The following is a 20,362-nucleotide window of genomic DNA, read 5'->3' as shown; positions in this document are numbered from 1 at the left end:
TTGACCAAATAATACGAGATAGTGCAGCATAGTTCAGCAAAAAGGTTACAACGAGGGCAGTTGGGAGCAAAAATATCCTTTTATGGGTACAAACTTTGGTGTGGAGATATCACATTCGATATGCTGCCATTCAAAAATATAAAGTTAAATTATTCCAACAACAAAGTAAAAATTATTTGGATTGGAGGATGGGAAAAAACTAGTCTTTGGAGCACCATTGATGTCAATAACCATATTGATCATGGCTTTGGTAAAGGACCACAAACACATTATAAAAGCTGTCTGAACATAAGAAGAAACAGATCTTGAAGCAGTCCTATTTTCTACTTCATCTTCCAAAATTATGGAAGCACCACACATATTTTACCTCTCTTAGTATTCCCGGAACTCTGGTTAAGGAATTTTGCATGTGTCTGAAAGAGTAAAATCTGCCAGATCAAATCCATTGTTAATGGTAGAAATAACTACGAACGATACCAAATTAATCCAAACCCTACATTCTTGATCGTAATCTGATACCATACCACTTAAACTTCTCAATCATAACAAAGGGGTAATGAATCGTACAGCAGTAAACCCTATAGCTGGATTTGCCGATGGAGTTAGGTATGTGCATTGAAAACCGTGCAAGAATTTCAACATCAAGACCCCGAAAAAACACATCAGGTTTTGTTCTTGGTGGTCCCTTGTTGAAAACATTATTGGTCCTCATCAAACTTTAGAGCATCTGCTTCCCAATCCCAGCATATATATGTGTAAGATCATGCATAAATCAGAATGATCAACGAAAAAGTAAGATTCTAAAGATCATCAGATCATTCTTTTGAAATTTCTACCATTTATCTTTTGGTGTGGTAATTCAAAGGTTGAGTAAAGTACACACACACATGTACATATATAAGGGAATTAAGTAATAATTAAGAGAGAAATATTTAGGGGAAAAAATAAAAAAAATTTCGTCCTTTAAACCCTAATTTTCTCCCCCCAAAAATTAGGGTTTGTAAGTTGAAATTGAAAGTTTGGGAGAAAGGGTTTGGAATGTTGAGAAATGTGTATTTTAATTGTGAGAAATGATATTAAGTAGATAATTGCACCTGTATTTCACTACTTTCCAGCCAACCATTTTTTTATTTTTTATTTTTTATTTTTATTTCAACCCAATAGTAGCATCACACATGTTAAATATAAAGGACTAAATCTGTTCTACTAAAATATGTATAGAACTAAATCTGTCTAGTCAATAGTTACAGGACTATAAATTTGTCAAAAATTCCAAAATTATTAGGACTCAATGTGTTTTTTAAAAATATAAAAGACGAAAAGTAAAACTGCCCTATAATTACAAGAGAAAAGTGAAATTTTGCCTTAACATAAAATAATTATTTAAATAAGTTTATATAAAAATTCTAAATAAATTAATGTATCAAATATGACTATATCAAGAATTAATATATAGCAATTTTTTAAGTATATAAATAATAACATATTTATTAATTTAATAAAAAATAATAAGTCTTTCAAAACATATATAATATAAAATAAATTTTAAAAATAAAAAATAATTATTAAAATATATAAATATTATTATAAAAAGTAATATATGTAAATTTTAAATATATAGATATATATATATATACATATATATTAGTCTAATTTTGTGACTATTAATATTATTATTTAAATAATATTATTATTGAAAATATTGGTCTAATTTTGTGATCATTGATATTATCATTTAAATAACATCATTATTGGAAATATTGGTCTAATTTTGTGATTATTGACATTATTATGTAAATAATATTATTATTGGAAATATTGATATAATTTTATGATTATTGACATTATTATATAAATATAATTATTATTGGGAATGTTAGCCTAATTTTATGATTGTTGATATTATTATGTAAATAATATTATAATCGAGAATATTGATCTAATTTTGATTATTGATATTATTATGTAAATAATGTTATTGTTGGAAATTGTAACTGAATTTTGTGATCGTTGACGTTATTATGTAAAGAATAATATTACTCAAAAGATTAGTCTAATGTTCTGTAAATAATAGTATTAATAATATTCTATAAATAATAATGTTAATAATATTTTGTACATAATAATATTAATAAAAAAACACAAGAATTACATAAATTACACAATTATACAGCTATACTATAAAGTTCACAAAAATATTTAACAATATAACACAATATACAATAATTGCATAAATTATACAACTATACAATAAATTTCACAAAATTACAGAAAATATTATAAATTCACAAATATATTTTAATTTTATATAAATATATTATATTTTCAAAAACTTTTATAATTTCAAAAAAATATATTTTAATTTCAGCAAAATATATTATATTTTCAGAAATCTCTTACTTTTCAATGCATAATATTTGAGTGTCCAAATCTTTGTAAATTTTTAGTTTATGGGAGTTTTCAGAATGAGTCAAGTCATCTATCATATGAGAGGCTAAATAGTTGGATTTCCAACAGAGGAAATAATATCTATGTAATATTCTATTTATTTCTTCAATAAAAGTAAGGTTTCTATCCGATTTGTTGTCCAAAATTCTATTAAGTCCATATATTGGAGTGTCTTCTACGCCCTAAGGTAGAAAACAAAATAGGATTGTGTTGTTTGTTATTGAATGAGCCAAGTACCTGCGAACTATCTGTTGTAGTAGTGTAGTTGGAAGAAGTCTGTAAAACTGAGGACTTGAAATACCCAGAAACAAGGCGGGTCGAAAAAAGGTATGAATTTGTGAGGGTTTAATTTATTTCGGAAGTATGTTTGACCTAACTTGGAGCATGTAGTGTACTATGGTTAATTTTTAGCTATAAGCACAAAATGGTTATAAAATGAGCTGAATGACCAAAATCACGAACATTTAAAAGTTATAGGACCATTGCCAACTCCAAAGTTACAGGATTAAAATTGCCAACCCTTACAGATACAAAACTCCCCAAAAAAATTGATTAGAATCCTTAAATCGGACTAAATGTGCAATATTTTGCAAATTAATGATAAAAATAGGATGGTGGTAAGTTTTACATGATCAAAATTAAGAGGGGACAAAATTAAATGATGACTTTTCCCCCCAACAAATTAATGTGATCTTATCATATTAATTAAGTTATTTATTAAACTAAAAGTAAATGATTCTCTTATCAAAATTTGATTGGCCAAACCAAACATTAAACTATACAGCAATAATATAGTGGTCATGTAATTATTTCAAATATGAATCGAACTAAAACTTTGGGTGTGATGAATTTTGGATATATATATTGTGGTGGTAATACTAGATACACACAATTAAGATTCTCTGTTATCTTCCCTTCCCTGTTGTAATTAGTACCCTGCAACTCCTACTTCTTTTCCTTGTCATCAAACCAATCCTTCACTCTATCCCTATTATTTGATCAGTCTAACCTAATTTCGCCATTGAAAATGATAACTCTTATATTGGCCAAAACAAATGACCTGTTCATATTCATATCTCCAGATTCAGAGATTTATTAGGCTAGTTAGGAAAAAATGCAATTCTCGTCCACTAACATAAGGGCGGTGACACTTTAAGTCCTGAAATTTATAATAAAGAACTATATTTATGAAAAATGCCAATTTCGGTTCAAAAAATCTTATTTTAAAAATTCCCAATTTCTTGGTGTCACGTGTAAGTCATGTGACAAATTCTGGCCAGATTAAGGTTTTTCGGACCAAAATTATCAATTTTCGAAAATTACAGTCACTTGCAAATCTTGAATTGATCAAGACTGGAAATGCCACCACCTCTATGTTAATGAACCAAAGTTGTTAAGTACAACTGATAAGTCACAAGGTTCCGTGTACTTTCTATTATTCAATTGTATAAGCAATCCAATACCTTCAAGTATGATGTTTACTTTACATTATATGGAAACCAGTAGAAATTATTATTTGGATTGAACAACTTAACCCACCTAATAAATGGGGTGAGTTATTCAACTCGACTACCCTAAGTAAACATATAATAATCTGTACAATTTTTTTTTTTTAATTCTGTCACCAAAATAATTTATATCCCAAAATCAACAGGTCTAAGATGAGATGAAAAGTAAATGTAGAAGAAATCAAAGGGATAATTGCTAATTAATAGCAACCACAAACAATATTAATTCATGGAAATGCAGTTATAGAATTTAGGCTTAAAAGGTAATTTTCGTCCCCTAACTTTCGAACATTCTCGTTTTAGTCCCCTAAGTTACTAAGGTTTCTATTTGGTCCCGTAAAATTGAAAAATTCTCAATTTTAGTCCAATTTTCGCCAGAAAAATGAGGGTCTCATCGAAAAAGATCACGTACCTTTAAGCCTAGAATTTATGCAACAACTCGTCCAGGGCGAAGCCTTGTCATTGATCTTACCCATTAATTAATTATCTCCATCGTTTTCAACTTAGAAGGTGAAAAGACCAATCAATTTGTAAAGATGTTAGGGCAAAAGTGGACACCTCACATGAATAACCCTATGGCCCCTTCATCAACAGTTTCGCATCTCCATCAATTATATATACAACAATTACAATTGATCTTCAATGACCTGCACCTGGTCATCCTCTCATTCATGTCTAGATCCTTCACCTCTTTGATCTTTTGATTCGTATATGTGCACCCGCCCGGTGCATGCGTACGTATTTATACAAATACATGTACCACTTTTGCGATATGTGTCATCGCATAATACTATTCATTAATCAGTTATAAATAAATGCATGCGTTGTCATATGGGGTTTGGTGGGGTTTGCAGAATGATCCATCTGCCAAGGGAATTGGTCTTATATAGCAAGACAGTGTTGAGGCTAATAAGAAGAAGATACACACCCCATTCGGATGCTAAGTCAACTCAGATCGATCACATATGGCCTAACTTAACTAATGTCAATCAATTACACATATCCGTAATTCAAGAGATCAGGAAATCACGTTGATCATTAAGATTTCATTCGAGATTTGCAAGAACAAGGAGCACATGAAAGGCCAGAGATGCATCCAAGAAACGAATTAAGTGAAAAATGATGAAAGAAAAGGAAGATTGATTGGCAGAATGTAGTCATGGAGGATCCGATAGTACTGCACATATAAGCATTATATATAATGAATTATAACTAGCTAGCCTCAATCGCACGACATGCACGAAGAATGAAATTTCTGCTTCGCAATTGCTAAAAGTTACTATCGATGATGAGCTTCAAATCAAAAGGAGATGAATATTGGATGTGATCACATGGCTGCAGGGGCCTTTTCTTTTGTCATAGAACTCATCAATCCCAGTAGCAGTTCATTGGTTGTATGTGAGAAAGAGAAAAGCATACGTAGGCATCCAATAGTGAGGAGGGGCCAGGCGGGTGGGGACTTGAGAACTCTGATGACTAACACTCTTCATATAATTTATGAATCACAGCTAGTATTTTGTGGTCGGTGTTTGTGTTTTGCTATGTTAATCCCAATCTCATAGGCATTAATGAAGCTTATAGTTTATATATATACCATGCAAACTAGTTCAGGGGTCTTTTCTACTGTAGCAGTATTCTCCTCATTTTTCTTTTTCTTTTCCCCCTTTGTCCACCCTATAATTATGTACATCGTACAAGACTGTAATGAAATTTAAGAAAAAAAGTACAAGTAGAAGTATAAAAATAAAAGCAAACGTCAAAATATCAAAAGATAAGGAGAAACGTGGAAGATGGATTTTTCTTTTTCCTTTTGTTTTATTTTATTTTTTCTGGGGGCCGCGGGGGGGGGGGGGGGGGGGGTGTATTGAAGGGAACTAATTCTCAGGAGAGGTTGAAATGAGTGAATTGTCCATTTACCCTGTGCTCTACTCCTTTAGTAGAAACCACTAGAAAAGAGATGCTCATTAATACGCATGCTTTGCACAGAGAGAGATACAGCATAAAAGTAAAGCAATAGAGTAATACGCTGTCAACAAACTAAGTTTTGATCAGTTGTTTGCAATAATCATGAAACTAAAGTTATTGTTTACTTTATAAATATACACAACCGAAAGTGGAGCTCTCTTCCATTTTCTGCATCTCCTTCTTGCAGATTTGAGAGGCAAAGGCAGAAGAACAAAGAACAATTTGCCTACCCCTTCAGTCTCCTCCACCAGGTCAGTCAAGTTACAAATCAATATTTGGTTTGGAATCTCTGTGTTCGCTGCTTCACAGCTATTTCTTCATCACACAAGAAATGTGATGTTTATATATGCTGCCCATATATAAAACAATTCTTGACCATCTTTTTTCTTGAAATCAAGCTGCAAAAACAGGAATTGCCTATATGATGTTCTGGTTGTGTGTTGGCAGCAATAATGGAGTTCCCAAGTGATCAAACAAGGGAAATGTCTTCTGAGCGGAAAACTGGGAGGGGGAAGATCGAGATCAAGCGGATCGAAAATACGACGAATCGTCAGGTCACCTTTTGCAAACGCCGCAACGGCCTGCTCAAGAAAGCCTATGAACTGTCTGTGCTTTGTGATGCTGAGGTTGCCTTGATTGTCTTCTCTAGCAGAGGCCGTCTCTATGAGTATGCAAACAACAGGTACGTACTCTACTAAAAACACATGGAAACAAAGGCTTCTCTTTGACTTTCTTGGGGGATCTGGGCCTAGCTTGTTTCTCTTGTAGCAAGCAGTTTTATGCTTTCTTTCTCAGTGAAGAAAGAAGGGTTTAGCAGGTCCCTAGGGTACCTTTTTTTCTTATTTTCTTTTGTCCATTTAAAAGGGGCACTAAATAGTTCAAGACTGATATATTTTTATTACTTCCTTGTCTGTTTGAGATTGTGTAATGGAATATTAGGGAAGGTTTTGAGCTCAAGGACAACTGTGAAGTGAAATTTTTTTTCTTGACATAGGCTTCAGTTGTCTTTCTATCTTTTCCTATTTTGTTTTGCCCTTCACTGTGCTTTATGGGGTTTCTCTTTTTTAATCCCATTTAGTCCATGTTTTTGCAAATGCAAAGATCTCTTGTAAAGGATAGAGAACAACAGCAGTACAGTTATTGTAAGTAAGAAACGGAAATTAAATTTGGGAAGGTCTCTGTAGGAACTTTGAGATCAGCTTCCTATCCTCCTCAATTTTCAATTCAAGTGTTTCTTCTCTCTCTCTCTCTCTCTCTCTCTCATCTGTGTGAATTTTGCAAGGTGTCAAGGTCTCATATGTCCACTCAGTCATCTCTTTGACGCTTCCTTAAATCAAATCGGTTTTAGCATCACCAAGGTAAACAAAAAGGGCTCTAGCTGCAAGAAAAGATGTCATAGCCCTATTACAAATCACACTACCTAGGGTTCTTTTTCCTTTTCTCTATTTCTTTGATGTTTCATCTAAATTTGAGTTATACTTTAAATTAGGGTTTCAAAATTATGTGTCCCACATCTCCATAAGGTTCAAAGTCATTAAAATGGTTTGCGCTTCTGCACCTCTTCAATTCAAATCTTACCCTAATTAGGGTTGACAATTTGTTGTCTTTCATGAGTCCTACCCAAATCCCCAAAGCAAAGAAACGATCTTTTCCAACAAATGAGACTCCAATGTGGTCCACAAGACTTCTGGTTTGGGTTTTGGTTGTAGATCTAAATATGCAATTTTAAATTTGATGGACTTTCTTTTCTTTAACCCTTTCTTTTGATTTCTTTTTTGAGGATCTAACCAAGGGTTTAATTTCTTGTTTAGTTAGATTTAACATGGATATAGATTTGGGTGATCAGTTACAAGAATCTTTGGTCACGTCACACCAGATTTTCTTGTTCTTTTGATTTTGGACAAGAAGTGATGTATCTTGATACCAACCAATATACTATGTTACTCTCTTACCTTCTTTCTCTTACACAGACACAGACACAGAGCTCAAATTTTCTGTGTACTGGGGAAAACAGAAAGACCATTGATTTTCTTGGTGTTAAATCAGTTTGAGGCTTTTCACAAAGCTTTGAATCTCTTGAAACTAAAACGGGAAAGAAACAGAAGTGAAAGGGAGTGGCAAACCAATGAAAACCCCTCACTTTCTTAGTTTTGGTCATCTCATTACACCTTCTTTAACAACCCATCACCTCACGACTTTCCTTTTAAGGAAACAACTCTTCGTTTTCAATAAATTCTATGTGTATGTATGTATGTATGTACATGTGTATGTATAGTGCAATTTTTATTAGTGAGAGAGTGAGTCAGAGATCAGAGACATATGTACGGACACTGGCCAACCAATGGGGGAGTTCTGTAATTCTGGTCTCTTTTGGTTCTTTCCATGCATGGGGATGGCTGCTTGCAAATGCACGGCTCTGATGCACTCTAAATTTTGAAATGATCCATATTTTGATTTCTGCTCTAGGGTTCAAAGGTATAGTTAATGGTATCATCCATGGTAGAATACAAGATGTGACCTAGAAATATGGGCCAATGATATTGAGAGGTTCAGTGCTAGCTTGGCAAGGGCAGCCAATCAGTGCCTCGATGAAATTAAGGTAGATCTGCAGACTGAGAAAATGAGGGAGAGTTGCCTAAATGTTGGGGTTCTTTTTTATTCTTACTGCATTAAAAAATCTTGTCATTTTGGCATTTTGAGTAGACAGGAAGCACAAGATACATAATTCTGACTTGAAGAAACTCTCATCTACTTCTCAAATCACTTCTTGGCCATGGATTTAGCCTATTGGTTTTTGTCAATTTCAGAAAAAATAACACTTTCATTCCATAATTTAGAATTTTTTCCATTTTAAAAAATTACGTTCCATAATTTTGGTCTTCTAACTTCATAGTCTAAAGGGTTGCTATTGTATTAATTTTTCCCGTAAGATTAAAGTGATAAACGGCTTAAGTTACAAAACGAAAAATACTATTTTCTCTCAACTTTACAGAGTTTAGATTTTAACTCCGTAGTCTAAAGTATTAATTTTTTCTTAAATTTCTTCAGATTTTCATGGTAAAAAACCACAATGGGAAAATTAACAAGTGCAAAAAGCAGACAAGAACATGGGAGATATCAGTGAAAATCATGGAACTTTGAACTTCACATATATTAATGTTGGTTTTGAATCTTAGCAGTGGTTGTAATGTACATGAAGATTGCGTTTATGTCTGAAGATTTGCAATATTTGATTGCTCTATATTTCTGAAGCAGCGTCAAAGCAACCATTGAGAGGTACAAGAAAGCAACCTCAGATTCCCCAAATAGTGGCTCTGTATCTGAAGCCAATACTCAGGTACACAGATTCAGGTCATAGATCTTCTTGCTTTTCAACTTGTCATGATCATCTTCAACAGGCCGGTTCATATCTGATCTCATAGTTCCTCAAACAATTAATGATTTCCAGGTCTATGATTTATGTCATTCTGATCTATATATATATAGTGCCTTACCTACCACCAAGTTCATTTTGAATTCATTAGTGTTATTTACCCAAGGACAAATTCTCACTCTTTTATTCAATAATAACATTGTCAGTATTACCAGCAAGAAGCTTCCAAACTGCGTGCACAAATCAGCAATTTGCAGAATCAAAACAAGTACGTATGTAGTTTAATTTCATTGACTGATCAGACATGAAACATCATTTGTGATGCAATTTTTGCCGATATATTTTTCGTAATGAGATTATTATTAATTAGGACTGTTTTTGAGATTCAGGAACATGTTGGGTGAGTCATTAGGGGCTCTGACACTGAGGGAACTCAAGAATCTGGAAACCAGGGTTGAAAGAGGAATTAGCAAAATCCGGTCCAAGAAGGTACGTATTATTAATTAATTATTATTTGCATAATCTATATAATTATTAATCAATTTAGCTGATCATCAATATATATACATATATTAACTATGAGTTGCTATGATCATCCCTCGTGTTGTTCCCCATCACAGAATGAGTTGCTATATGCTGAAATTGAGTACATGCAGAAGAGGGTAAGTACGCAGTGTCTTCAAATATTTCAATTATTCCTTAAATTTTTAACTTCAATTAGCAACGGAAGTTTCGACTATTTTCTTGCATGCAATTCAGTCTCTGTCTGTTTATATATATATCTGAGGTGGCTACCTGATTATGTTTCTTTTCTCTCATCATGCTCATAATATTGGCAGCAGGAGATTGACTTACATCACAATAATCACTTCCTCCGAGCAAAGGTCTCTCTCTCTCTCTCTCTCTCTCTCTATATATATATATATATATATAATATATTGAGTTGTGTGGAAATTGAATATAATTCTTGTGTGAGTTGTGTAGATAGCAGAAACTGAGAGAGGGCAGCAGCACATGAGTTTGATGCCAGGAAACTCTGAGTATCATGAGCTTGTTCAGTCTCAACCATTTGATTCTCGAGACTATCTTCAAGTCAGTGGGCTGCAAACACATAATGGTTATCCCAGACAAGACCAACCACCTCTTCAGTTAGTGTAAGAGTAACTGATTGACGATTAGAGAAGACTGAAGAACGACCAGCAAAGATTAGCTAGACCAATCATCTTGCCTCATCATTCATATATCCTAGCTAGCTAGAGTACAGTTCTTGTTATTATACTATACTATACTATACATACATATATATATATATGTATGTTGTCTCAATAACTAAGTCTTGTTATACTGTTAATTAAGTGATCATCTATGAGTTTCTAATAAAGTCATAATGTTTCATGTCCGTGCACCGCTGAGTCTTGGTGGAATTTCTTTCTTTTGGTATCTATCGGGAGTTGGGATCTTATCGTAGAGTTCTTTCGCAAATACTGTTATTTAGCTCAAGTCGAGTTTGGCTAGAGATTCATGATTCTTGCACTTGGTGTGTGCTTCATGATTAGTATAAAATATTGACCAATTGTAAATTAGATCGGGATTGGTCAAACTTGAACCAATTATAAATATGACAAGTGTAATGCATTTGTTGTATGATTGGTGTACAATTAAAAAAGAATAACAAATTACATGACAAAACGTATTATACATATTGTGTTGTTGATTTGGCTCAACTATACCTGATTTGAGTAAGTATTTTCCTGAAATTAAACCCATATGAAAAATGTGTTATCTCTCATTTGGTTGGTAAATACGAATTACATAGAACCAGCTGATTACATATTTATTCCTAATTCGTCTCTCACCAAATATTCTTTCAAGAAGAGAACATGGGGTATGGAAAATCAAAGAAATTTTAAAGTTGAGCAAGACAACGTATATCGAATGGGTAAGCATCGGAGGGTAGCACTGCGGTGTATGCTCTCTGGGCCACTGCACGGTTCAGAATTTCTGTAGGATGAAAATTGTCCCAAAAACTGTACTCATCTCTGTTGCTACATGGAACTTTACCAGCAATGCATAGTCCCACGGATTCACTTACTTGGCAGCATGGAGCATTGCTAACTCTAATACCTGAAATGTGTATAATCAATATCACTGAAATTTTATTATATATATATATTAATGAAGTAATTAATTATATATTACCTAAAGCTGAAAGATCTATTCCTGCAGAAATGCTGCTGGTGTCAATCAAGATAAATTGGGCATCGGGTAGGTCGGTATTAAGGGTGTCTACGAGTGGCCTCAACCTGCTATTGAATGGGCGGACGACGCTATTAATGGAGTCGACACAAGCAGTTCCATTGGCGTATTCAGGTATGCAGCCCAGCATACCCAACCCAAATATCGCTATTTTTCTTGCTCCATACCCGTGCAACGTCTTCAACAACAATTCAAAACAAAACTGATACTCGTTATTTGTTTGGCTGAAAAAAAGTAAGAGAGAACGAAAAATATCACCCCTAAATTATAAGACTAAAATTATACTTTTCCCTAAACTTAGCGAACATGTGTGGAGTCAAAGTTAAGACATGTGAGGAAGGAATGATATACTAACCCTTAGTTGTTGAGAGTATTGTTGGATCAAGATTTCTGCAAACTGATCCGGTGTGTGAAGCCTACTTGTTGGGTAAACGTGCGGCATCAAGTAGTTGTTGATGTAATCGTTACTTCCCATGTTAACAATGTAGAGGCACTTGTTCAGATGCTCTCTGGCTCGAGTAGCATTGAATCCAAGCAAAAGCGTGGTTGTAGAAACCGTGCCTCCATGATTCTGCAGCTGCCTGTTCAAGCTGATTTCATCGCCCTATCCGGAAAACACACAATGCATGTCAATAAAAACTCGTTGGCCTTCACGCCCAATGAGTTGTTGCTTTAGCGTTGAGATCGAAACCTCACAATCAAAAAATATATGGGTTCAAGTCCCACAAATCCGATTGCAGTAGTTTCTTGTTATTTGTTTTCCTTGAATATATCAATATATTGAATTTACGGACAGAACCAATTCTTATAAACAATATATACCAATTGTGCTCCAGTCCGGTCGAGGATTCCAGCTCCACCTGACCCATAATTCAGACCTCTGAGAATGTCCGTATGATTTGCAGTTGCAAAGGGTGGGATAGGTTTCTCAAAACCCAGGAATTCAGCTGCAATATCCATACAAATAAGTAGAATGAATTAATTTTATATTAGTAATTAATGTGGTATTGTTAATAATTAAGGAAGAAATTAGAAATAAAACCAAGGAAATCAGGGACATTTCGGGCATTGCTGAATCTGCCGGTTGCGCCGTCGGGATAATCAATCCCGTAAGGGAAATAATTAGACTTTGCGATCGTGAAGAGAAAGTTGTTGTTGCCATTATCAGTGAGAGAATCTCCCATGAAAAACAAACAGGGCAGTACTTGCTGCTCTTTCCCCTCAATAATTACGACTATACCACTTTCCATAATGGTAATAATATATAAGAACACACGCAGAATTGTACATAATTTTGTCATGCTTTGAGCCATTTCAAGATCTAAGAAACAAAAACACATTAAGGGGTTTCAAATTCTTGTATGACTCTCGTTATCTCTATATCAATAATATATAGAGAGAGAGGTAGAACAAGAAATCTTAATTAAAATATGAAATTGAATTTAATTATCTATGTACAAAAAGTTGTGCAGGCTACGCCTACGGGTGTCCTAACCAGCTTTTTTCATAATAGGATTAGGAATTTTTCGAGCCCTACTGTGAACCCTTTTTGTATATTTTAGCTGCCTATCTCGTCGATAGTATTTTCTCGTTCATCTTACTTTAAGGTTGATCCATGTATATATCGGGTTGTTCGAGATATATATTCTTCTTATGATCAATAAGTTTTTATTGGATTAAGGGAGCGTTTGGAAAAAATTTCTGTAGTTAGAAAGTTGATTATTGCAGAAAAAGTTGGAAGTTATAGCAAAATGAAAAGTTCATGATATTCGTAAAGAAAGTGATAAGCAGTAAAACAAGTTAAAATAGATAGTGTTTGGAGAAAAATTACTTTTAAAATAAATTTGATTGATTAAAGACTGTTTTGTCCCTATATGTTAGAAAGATACTATTTATTTTCTTTGTTGTTTCTCAATAATAATTATTTTTTCAAAATAAATAATAAATTTTATTTTGATTATTTATTTTTTTTTAAAAATTCTAAAATGATATGTTTAATTTTATACTCCCACTAATTAAGTAATATAATTGTTTGATTGATACACAATTATTAACTTGCATAATTGCAAAAAAAAATATTAATTAATCAAATAATAATATGTGAAACAAAATAACATAATTAGATGATATAGCAAAAAGATATAAACATTTTAAAATATTAAATATATAAAAAGTGTAAAATTTTATTATTATTTAATTATTCAAATTATTTGAAAACTCCAATATCAACTTTAAATATGCAATTTTAAAAATAAATTTTAAATGATAAAGTTGAATTAAAATTATTATAACGAGGGTAGAGTATTCAAAAATAAAATTGAATTTATTTATAAAAAAAAAAAAAATCAAACCAGCTAGAAGCACCCTTAAAAGCATTTTTTTTAGTCGTTTCAAAAGTAAAAGATGATATCCAAACACTTCAAAAGTGTTTTTCTAGAGCCAAAAGTTGAGAAACGCTTGATTGAAATGCTTGTAAACGCTCCCTAAGTTGCATTTGGAATTTGGCTCTAATACCCTTATTTTTTTGAAAAATTATAAATATCTTTATAGAATTAACGATCACCTAACAAATAATTCCCTATGATGAACTGTAATGAGGGCGTAGTTATTAAATGATGTTAATTTTGAAATATTTATAATTATTTAAATAATAATAAAATATTTATAATTATAATAAATTTTAGAGAAATTCATTAAAATTTATGGAATAGTGAGTCAATTCCTTTGTGATCGAAGGAAAAAAGGAAAAAAGAGATTAAACAGCTGTCCCCACCTATAGATAGTGCACCCAACTCAGCCCACATAAGTGTAATTGAGTCGATGAACAAATGCTTAAAAAATTAGCAGAAGTCATAATTAATTGTGATTTCTAGTAGCTTCTTTTTAAGGGAAAAACAAATATCTGAAACTTAGATTTGAGTTTTAATATTTATTTATAGTGTATATTTGGAACTTATATAACTGGAAATTCCCTTCATAAATTATTTTTAAGCATTCTTTTCTTCTCTTTTTTTGAAAATAATTTCTCACATATTTTTCTGTTATTATTGTATTAGAGAATTGGGCCTTTACATATGGAGGCCCATCAGATAGTCTTTGTGCTCAAGTGTTCAACCTATCACTTTGGGCTCTTTTCCTAATTTATTACACATATTCTTTTTGTACAAAAAAATGATAATATTTTCTTGAAAAAACTTATTTTGAGTTATCGTACATGAGTGATTAATAATTTAATTTAATTACAAAAATAAAGAGAAAGAAATACTGTTGAAACGGAAGAAAAATACTTAAGATCGACTTCACTCTTTTTGAGGGGAACAACAGTAAGATCCTCTTCAATTTTGAAAGAGTATGGTTCAACAAATGATCCCACCCACTCATGAGATCAACATCTTAATCTTAGCAAGTACTAAAACTCTTATGTCTAAACCATGAAATTGTTTTAATTTGACACAGCTAATGATAATATGACTCCAAGAAACTTTTAAAAACACGCACACACAAAATAGTTAATATCATCAAGTGTGGAATATGTTGTCTTTGCTCTACGTCACGTAAATCTTCTCTCGTACTTAGAGCTGAGCCAGACGGCGAATATCAAATGGATATGCATCTGATGCCTTTTGAGCGCTATACGATCTCCGACCCACGATAATGTTTGCGGCTTCAGTAGGATGAAATGCGTCCCAAAACAGGTACTCATTTCTGTTCCGGCATGGAGTTTGTAGAGGCAGACATGTGATTTGCCCATTGTTCCTCCCCACACCACAGCACCCGGCATTTTTCACCCTGAAACCTGAAACCAAGAACAAGTAGAGCCGTAAATAATGGACTTGTTACAAAGAGAAAAACACTAATCCGGGACTGTGAGTGTTAATTACCAAAAGATGAGGGGTTATCAATTAAATCCTGGAAAATTCCGTAAGCATCAATGTAGATGAATTTTGCATCTGTCGCATTTCTGTTGAAGTCATCAACCAATGCCCTCAGCTTGCTGTTGAATATACGATTCGCGTTGTTAATTCTTTGCACGCATGTTGAACCATCCGGGCTGTTTTGCGCCAACGCGTTGGGGCTGCACCCGATTTGGCCGACTCCAACCAACGCGAACTTCCTAGCTCCATAGTTGTACAAATTCTACACACAAACCCCACAAGATCACTGTGTAGTAGGAAAAGATTCTAGCACACGTAATTGGGGTACAGTTTAATAAAAAGATACTGAGAAGACACGTACCCTTAATTGTTGGGCGTATTGTTGAATGAGAAGAGTGGCGTACTGTTCAGGTGAATAGCGGCGACTGGTTGAGTAGAAAAGAGGCATGAAATAGTTGTTAAGGTAGTCGTTGCTGCCCACTCCAACTGAGTATATGCACTTGCTGAGATAAGTAGCAGCAGCGTCTTGGCCGCCGAGTAAGCTCACCACTTGCGCAACAGTGTTCTTGTAGTTATTCACTTGTCCAGTGAAATCAATCCGTCCACCCTAATTAAACAACGATTATTAGTTAATAAAGCAAAGCACAATTAATACATAACATAACGTTGAGGAATAGCAGTGAGAGATCCGCGCGCTACCAATTGCTGCCCAGTTTCTGGCCTAATTCCAGCAGCGGCAGACGCATAGTTCACTCCCTTGAGTACTTCTTGGCCACGGGCCCTGGCGTACGGCGGAATGTAACCATCAAACCCTAGTAGCTCAGCTGTGAATACCACACATTTCCCGCTTTTCAGATTATTATAATTATTACCATTATTCTTTAGTTTTCATCAAACCAAATGTGGAAGAGGGAGATGAGAAAAGAGCTTACCGACCACGTCGACTGTCGTTTTACCATTGGAGAACCGTCCTGTTGGGCCGCGGGGGAAATCAATCCCATAAGGCAGGTAATTAGCCTTGGCCAACGATTGAATGTTGTTGTTATTGCCATTGTCGACCAAAGAATCGCCAAATATAAAGAAGCATGGAACTTGGGGCGCTGCCAGAATCCCACGGTGGAGATTGAGAACCACCGCGGCGACCACCCACACCATCATCCATCTCTTAGTGATCCCACTACCCATTATTATATGTATCCAAGCTTTAATATGGACGCGAAGGTACTACGTACGTACGTAAGAAGAGAAGAAGTAGTGATGGGTGATGGTGTGAGTTTGAAGTCATGAAAATGCAGGTATATATAGGAGTACAAGGTTGACAACTGAGAGTAGTGCCCTGTTGTCAACTATTGTATGTACATACAGTTCATGCAGTTGGTAGATGCATTCATTTTATTTCTACAATTAAGGCCATGGGATTCAAATATTTATATATATAAATATGTACCTTAACTAGTGATATTCATGATAAATTTAATGGAGAGCTTGATTAATAGAGATATATACATGCATGGAGTTGGAATGTACATTGTACGCCTTAATTTTGGTCATCAGATATAACAATTACGTTCCATCATTAACTCCATATATGTAGCACTCGTCAACGAGACGATAAGTCCTTTCAAACCCTAGCGCTCGATAGATCTTAAATTGATTAGATATTATTTAAAAAAGAAAGAAAGAAAGCTCACTTTCTATAATTCTTATTCTTACCAACAAAAAAGGAAAAGGAAACCCCAAAATTATGATATCATTTGTAGGACAAAAAACATAAACTAATTTCTATGAAGGCGAGAGTACAACTTTTAATGCATGTAGGGACAACTAATGTTTCTTGTACAGATGATGGTATTTATCCTAGACCAGAAAGGTGTTTAATTAGGAAACGAGTGAATTTAATAATGTTTTGACAAAAATTAACGTGTGGAAACTGTGGGTCCGACATGGGTTACACTTTGGGATTCATTCCACCCACATTCTTGGATTAGAAACTAGAAAATGCATGTGATGCTGCACTGCAGTTATTATTGTGTCTGTTGCCGACGACCCATGGCGTAAACTCCTCTCTCTCAATTGCACTTCAGTATCCAAAATATTGGGGTCATGCTGAATTTCGTTGAAACGCGATTTCTCTTTAGAATTATCATTATATATAGTACAAAATATCTGAGATCAGGTTGTATAGAACATAACATATTCACCAATGATGTTTAAGATTAATGGTTAATATTAAAGTGAGGATCTCATGAATAATTTAAGATTATAAGTTTGAATTTTATTGAATGTGTAAATTTTTGTCTCGATTTATATAATTATTATTATATATATATATGGTATGTATATTGTAAAGTCAAATAGTTGATGGATATGTATATATATGAGTTTTACTGTAAAAGATGTGATGTAAAGTAAGATTGCATTAATTGCACATGGGATATATAGTTTTGATGCTGCTGTTCCAATTAAATCAGGCAGTTGGGAGATGAGGAGCAGCATACCCTCTTTTTTCACAAAGTCCACTTTCTAATATATACAGTTGTTAGTCTATCTCTGAATCAGTCTCCACCGCCGCCACCTTCTACTTCATTACATCCCAATTTCAACGTTACCCGGTATTTTGGACCTTACGCCTCACAACTTATACCACGCTTTCAATTCTCTATTTTAAATATTATTGTATATTTTATTTTATTTTATATACACACAATATATATTTCTCCAACCTACCTAGCTCCTACACTTAGCCACCCTCATCAATTACAAAATACATGATGAGGCCTCTGCAAATCCCACCATAATGTTTGGTTGTGTTTTTAACTTATTTTGAGATGTTTTGTGGAGATAGAAAAAGTAAAAGAAATTAGAGATAGTGTGTATGTTTGAATTTATTTTTGGAGATAATATAAAATAAATATGGTATATTTGATGTTGGGTAATGGGGAGACAAAAAGTAATATTCATTGTCAAATCATATCTCTTTTATATATATTTATATATATATGTATAAATATATATAATTTTATTTAGTTGTGAATGAATTAAAATAAATATTATTCTTTAATTAATTGTATTTTTTGGACAAAAAGTAATTTAAACTGTTTTAAAATAATCAAAATATATCCAAAATTTACAAAATCAAACAAGTCAAACATACTCTATATTTTGGCCCATCTAAAATCAAAATCAAACATACTGCATTTTTAGGTGGGATCCACTGTTATTCATCTGGTGGGATCCACAGTAAACCCCACTTAAAAATGATGAGTATTGGGCTTGAGCCCATTAAGACCAGTCCAGTTAATATAATTTAATCCCTCCATGGAAAAGAGAATATGGGCTTGAATAATGTAATTGGGGCCGCGGGCTACTCCTCACTGTGTGTGTGTGTGTGTGTGTTTGCTTCCTCAAGGGAGAAAAGTGAGTTAATTACTACACGAAAACCATGGCGCAGAAAGATGCCTGTCTCTTTGCTTCCATTGGCGGTGACGGCACAGCTATACACGTGTCCGTTTGTTAATGGCTTATCGCTGTTTACTACAATGAACGTGGGTGTAGGTAATTTGGTGGAAGCCGGAAAGCGGAGCATGAGCCGCCGGATACGCCGCTCGCATTTTATCTACACCTCGTATCCAATCATTATCCACATTACAGCTTTAACCTTACTCTTTACTCTAATACTAATTTCTTTTTCAAACAAGCAATCAATCATATTTTTCAAATTATTATGATATTAACATCAACAAAAACAGAAAATGCATAAAATTAGAATACAAAACTTTCTATCAAATCAACAGTTTTGTAACCTCTGTGTAGGTCCAGTTGGTTTTTAGCTTTAGGGGCAGTGATGTGTATTTTCTCATATATTACTATTATTAGTAGTATTAGAATATTGATTCGGGTTGAAATTAGCGATCTCGTGAAACGATCCCAACTCAGACAGTTAACTCTTCCAAGGTTAGATTTTGGGTTCCCTGAGAATAAAACAAGAACAGTGAGCTCGTCGGGCACGTCCTCGACAATGACCCTCCGACGCTCAAGTTAGATTGATCGAGATAAAAGTATTCGATCTCAATAAATGCGTAACAGGTACCTTTAATGACGGCGTTTCGGGTCTATATATAGCGCTCAGCAGGGTAGCGTTGACCAGCCACGTGGTCTAATCCTACTAGCCGCGTCTATAATCAGACGGTTATGATTGTCCGGGTTTTCAAAGGTAGATAGATCCGGGTCGGGTCACGTTCGACCCGACTGATAGAAAAAGCGCGGATCCTTGCTTAAATGGCAAAAATGCCCTTAATGATTGGCTGATTTGGTATTTCCATGACATCCCCTTTTAAACACATATCAAATATACTTTTGGAAAATCAAATTAGTTACTCAATATCAACTTAGTTCATCATCAACAACACCAATTGGACAGTAATTAATTCTGGTTGAAGCCAAAATTGTAATTTGGTCCCATAATTTTAAATCTGCATGCTAAGATTTAATGTAACAATTATGTCCTACAAATTTAAATGAATTGGCACATCTAGGATAAAATTCATCAAAAATGACAAACTTGATCAGAATTTGATATGTGCGTCTCATGTAAGTCCCAATTTTGCAATTTATGGTGGACTTTATCCTTAATTTGTCAATTTTTTAAAATTGTAAAGGTTTATTGTCAAATTGAATTCTAAAAGAACTAAATCTGCCATATATCCATGATATGACACTAAAATTATAATCTTTCTTACGAATGACCCCAAGATATTTACATGTGAAATATTTTCAAAATAAAAGAACAAATTTCGACCCAATTATTTATTAAGAAAATTGTGGGGGAGCGTATTGAAAATTCTATTCTTATTGAAATTCAGGCTTTTATTCAAAACAAAACCCTTTTAAACATGTCACAAACACTATTGGCATATTAAGGATAAAATTCCTCAAAA

At 33.7% G+C, this 20,362-nt stretch overlaps 3 protein-coding genes across 11 annotated transcripts; 1 reads left to right on the top strand and 2 right to left on the bottom strand.

The window, feature by feature from the left end:
* Nucleotides 1-5,827: 5,827 nt before the first annotated feature.
* Nucleotides 5,828-10,693, top strand: LOC105167332 (floral homeotic protein AGAMOUS). Of its 9 annotated transcripts, none has more exons than XM_088883336.1 (9): nucleotides 5,829-5,974; nucleotides 6,109-6,172; nucleotides 6,320-6,603; nucleotides 9,174-9,258; nucleotides 9,501-9,562; nucleotides 9,684-9,783; nucleotides 9,915-9,956; nucleotides 10,134-10,178; nucleotides 10,279-10,693. In XM_088883336.1, the coding sequence occupies exons 3-9, from the start codon at nucleotides 6,374-6,376 to the stop codon at nucleotides 10,450-10,452; spliced, it is 738 nt and encodes a 245-aa protein (XP_088739462.1). In that variant the 5' UTR covers nucleotides 5,829-5,974; nucleotides 6,109-6,172; nucleotides 6,320-6,373; the 3' UTR covers nucleotides 10,453-10,693. The 9 variants fall into 9 exon arrangements, with proteins under 9 accessions (XP_011085306.1, XP_011085305.1, XP_088739462.1 ...); XM_088883335.1 differs by having other exon boundaries at nucleotides 5,831-5,961; nucleotides 6,369-6,603; XM_088883334.1 differs by having other exon boundaries at nucleotides 5,831-5,974; nucleotides 6,369-6,603.
* Nucleotides 10,694-11,062: 369 nt separating this feature from the next.
* On the bottom strand, nucleotides 11,063-12,889 carry LOC105167551 (GDSL esterase/lipase At1g29670). Its single transcript, XM_011087324.3, has 5 exons — nucleotides 12,593-12,889; nucleotides 12,373-12,497; nucleotides 11,906-12,154; nucleotides 11,494-11,728; nucleotides 11,063-11,418 (listed from the first exon to the last, which is right to left on the bottom strand). The coding sequence occupies exons 1-5, from the start codon at nucleotides 12,861-12,863 to the stop codon at nucleotides 11,201-11,203; spliced, it is 1,098 nt and encodes a 365-aa protein (XP_011085626.2). The 5' UTR covers nucleotides 12,864-12,889; the 3' UTR covers nucleotides 11,063-11,200.
* Nucleotides 12,890-14,817: 1,928 nt separating this feature from the next.
* LOC105167331 (GDSL esterase/lipase At5g45670) lies at nucleotides 14,818-16,713 on the bottom strand. Its single transcript, XM_011087002.3, has 5 exons — nucleotides 16,358-16,713; nucleotides 16,125-16,249; nucleotides 15,787-16,032; nucleotides 15,432-15,687; nucleotides 14,818-15,346 (listed from the first exon to the last, which is right to left on the bottom strand). Exons 1-5 carry the CDS (start codon nucleotides 16,608-16,610, stop codon nucleotides 15,123-15,125), a joined length of 1,104 nt encoding a protein of 367 aa, XP_011085304.1. The 5' UTR covers nucleotides 16,611-16,713; the 3' UTR covers nucleotides 14,818-15,122.
* Between the last annotated feature and the right edge of the window lie 3,649 nt (nucleotides 16,714-20,362).

This window comes from Sesamum indicum, linkage group LG8 (genome assembly GCF_026168435.1).
Source record: "Sesamum indicum cultivar Baizhima isolate 11 linkage group LG8, ASM2616843v1, whole genome shotgun sequence".
NCBI lineage: Eukaryota > Viridiplantae > Streptophyta > Magnoliopsida > Lamiales > Pedaliaceae > Sesamum > Sesamum indicum.
This window is presented reverse-complemented; position numbering and strand designations above follow the sequence as displayed.

What these genes read in the sequence shown, in the direction of transcription:
- LOC105167331 (XM_011087002.3), bottom strand. Translation starts at nt 16,610, where the DNA reads ATGGGTAGTGGGATCACTAAGAGATGGATGATGGTGTGGGTGGTCGCC. An exon ending in CAGAAACTGGGCAGCAATTG is followed by an intron (nt 16,033 to 16,124) that starts GTAGCGCGCGGA and finishes TTGTTTAATTAG; the next exon opens with GGTGGACGGATTGATTTCAC. An exon ending in TGATAACCCCTCATCTTTTG is followed by an intron (nt 15,347 to 15,431) that starts GTAATTAACACT and finishes TCTTGGTTTCAG; the next exon opens with GTTTCAGGGTGAAAAATGCC.
- LOC105167332 (XM_011087004.3), top strand. Translation starts at nt 6,374, where the DNA reads ATGGAGTTCCCAAGTGATCAAACAAGGGAAATGTCTTCTGAGCGGAAA. An exon ending in TATCTGAAGCCAATACTCAG is followed by an intron (nt 9,259 to 9,500) that starts GTACACAGATTC and finishes TAACATTGTCAG; the next exon opens with TATTACCAGCAAGAAGCTTC. An exon ending in AATTTGCAGAATCAAAACAA is followed by an intron (nt 9,563 to 9,683) that starts GTACGTATGTAG and finishes TTTGAGATTCAG; the next exon opens with GAACATGTTGGGTGAGTCAT.
- LOC105167551 (XM_011087324.3), bottom strand. Translation starts at nt 12,863, where the DNA reads ATGGCTCAAAGCATGACAAAATTATGTACAATTCTGCGTGTGTTCTTA. An exon ending in AAATGTCCCTGATTTCCTTG is followed by an intron (nt 12,498 to 12,592) that starts GTTTTATTTCTA and finishes TGGATATTGCAG; the next exon opens with CTGAATTCCTGGGTTTTGAG. An exon ending in AATACTCTCAACAACTAAGG is followed by an intron (nt 11,729 to 11,905) that starts GTTAGTATATCA and finishes TTGTTGTTGAAG; the next exon opens with ACGTTGCACGGGTATGGAGC.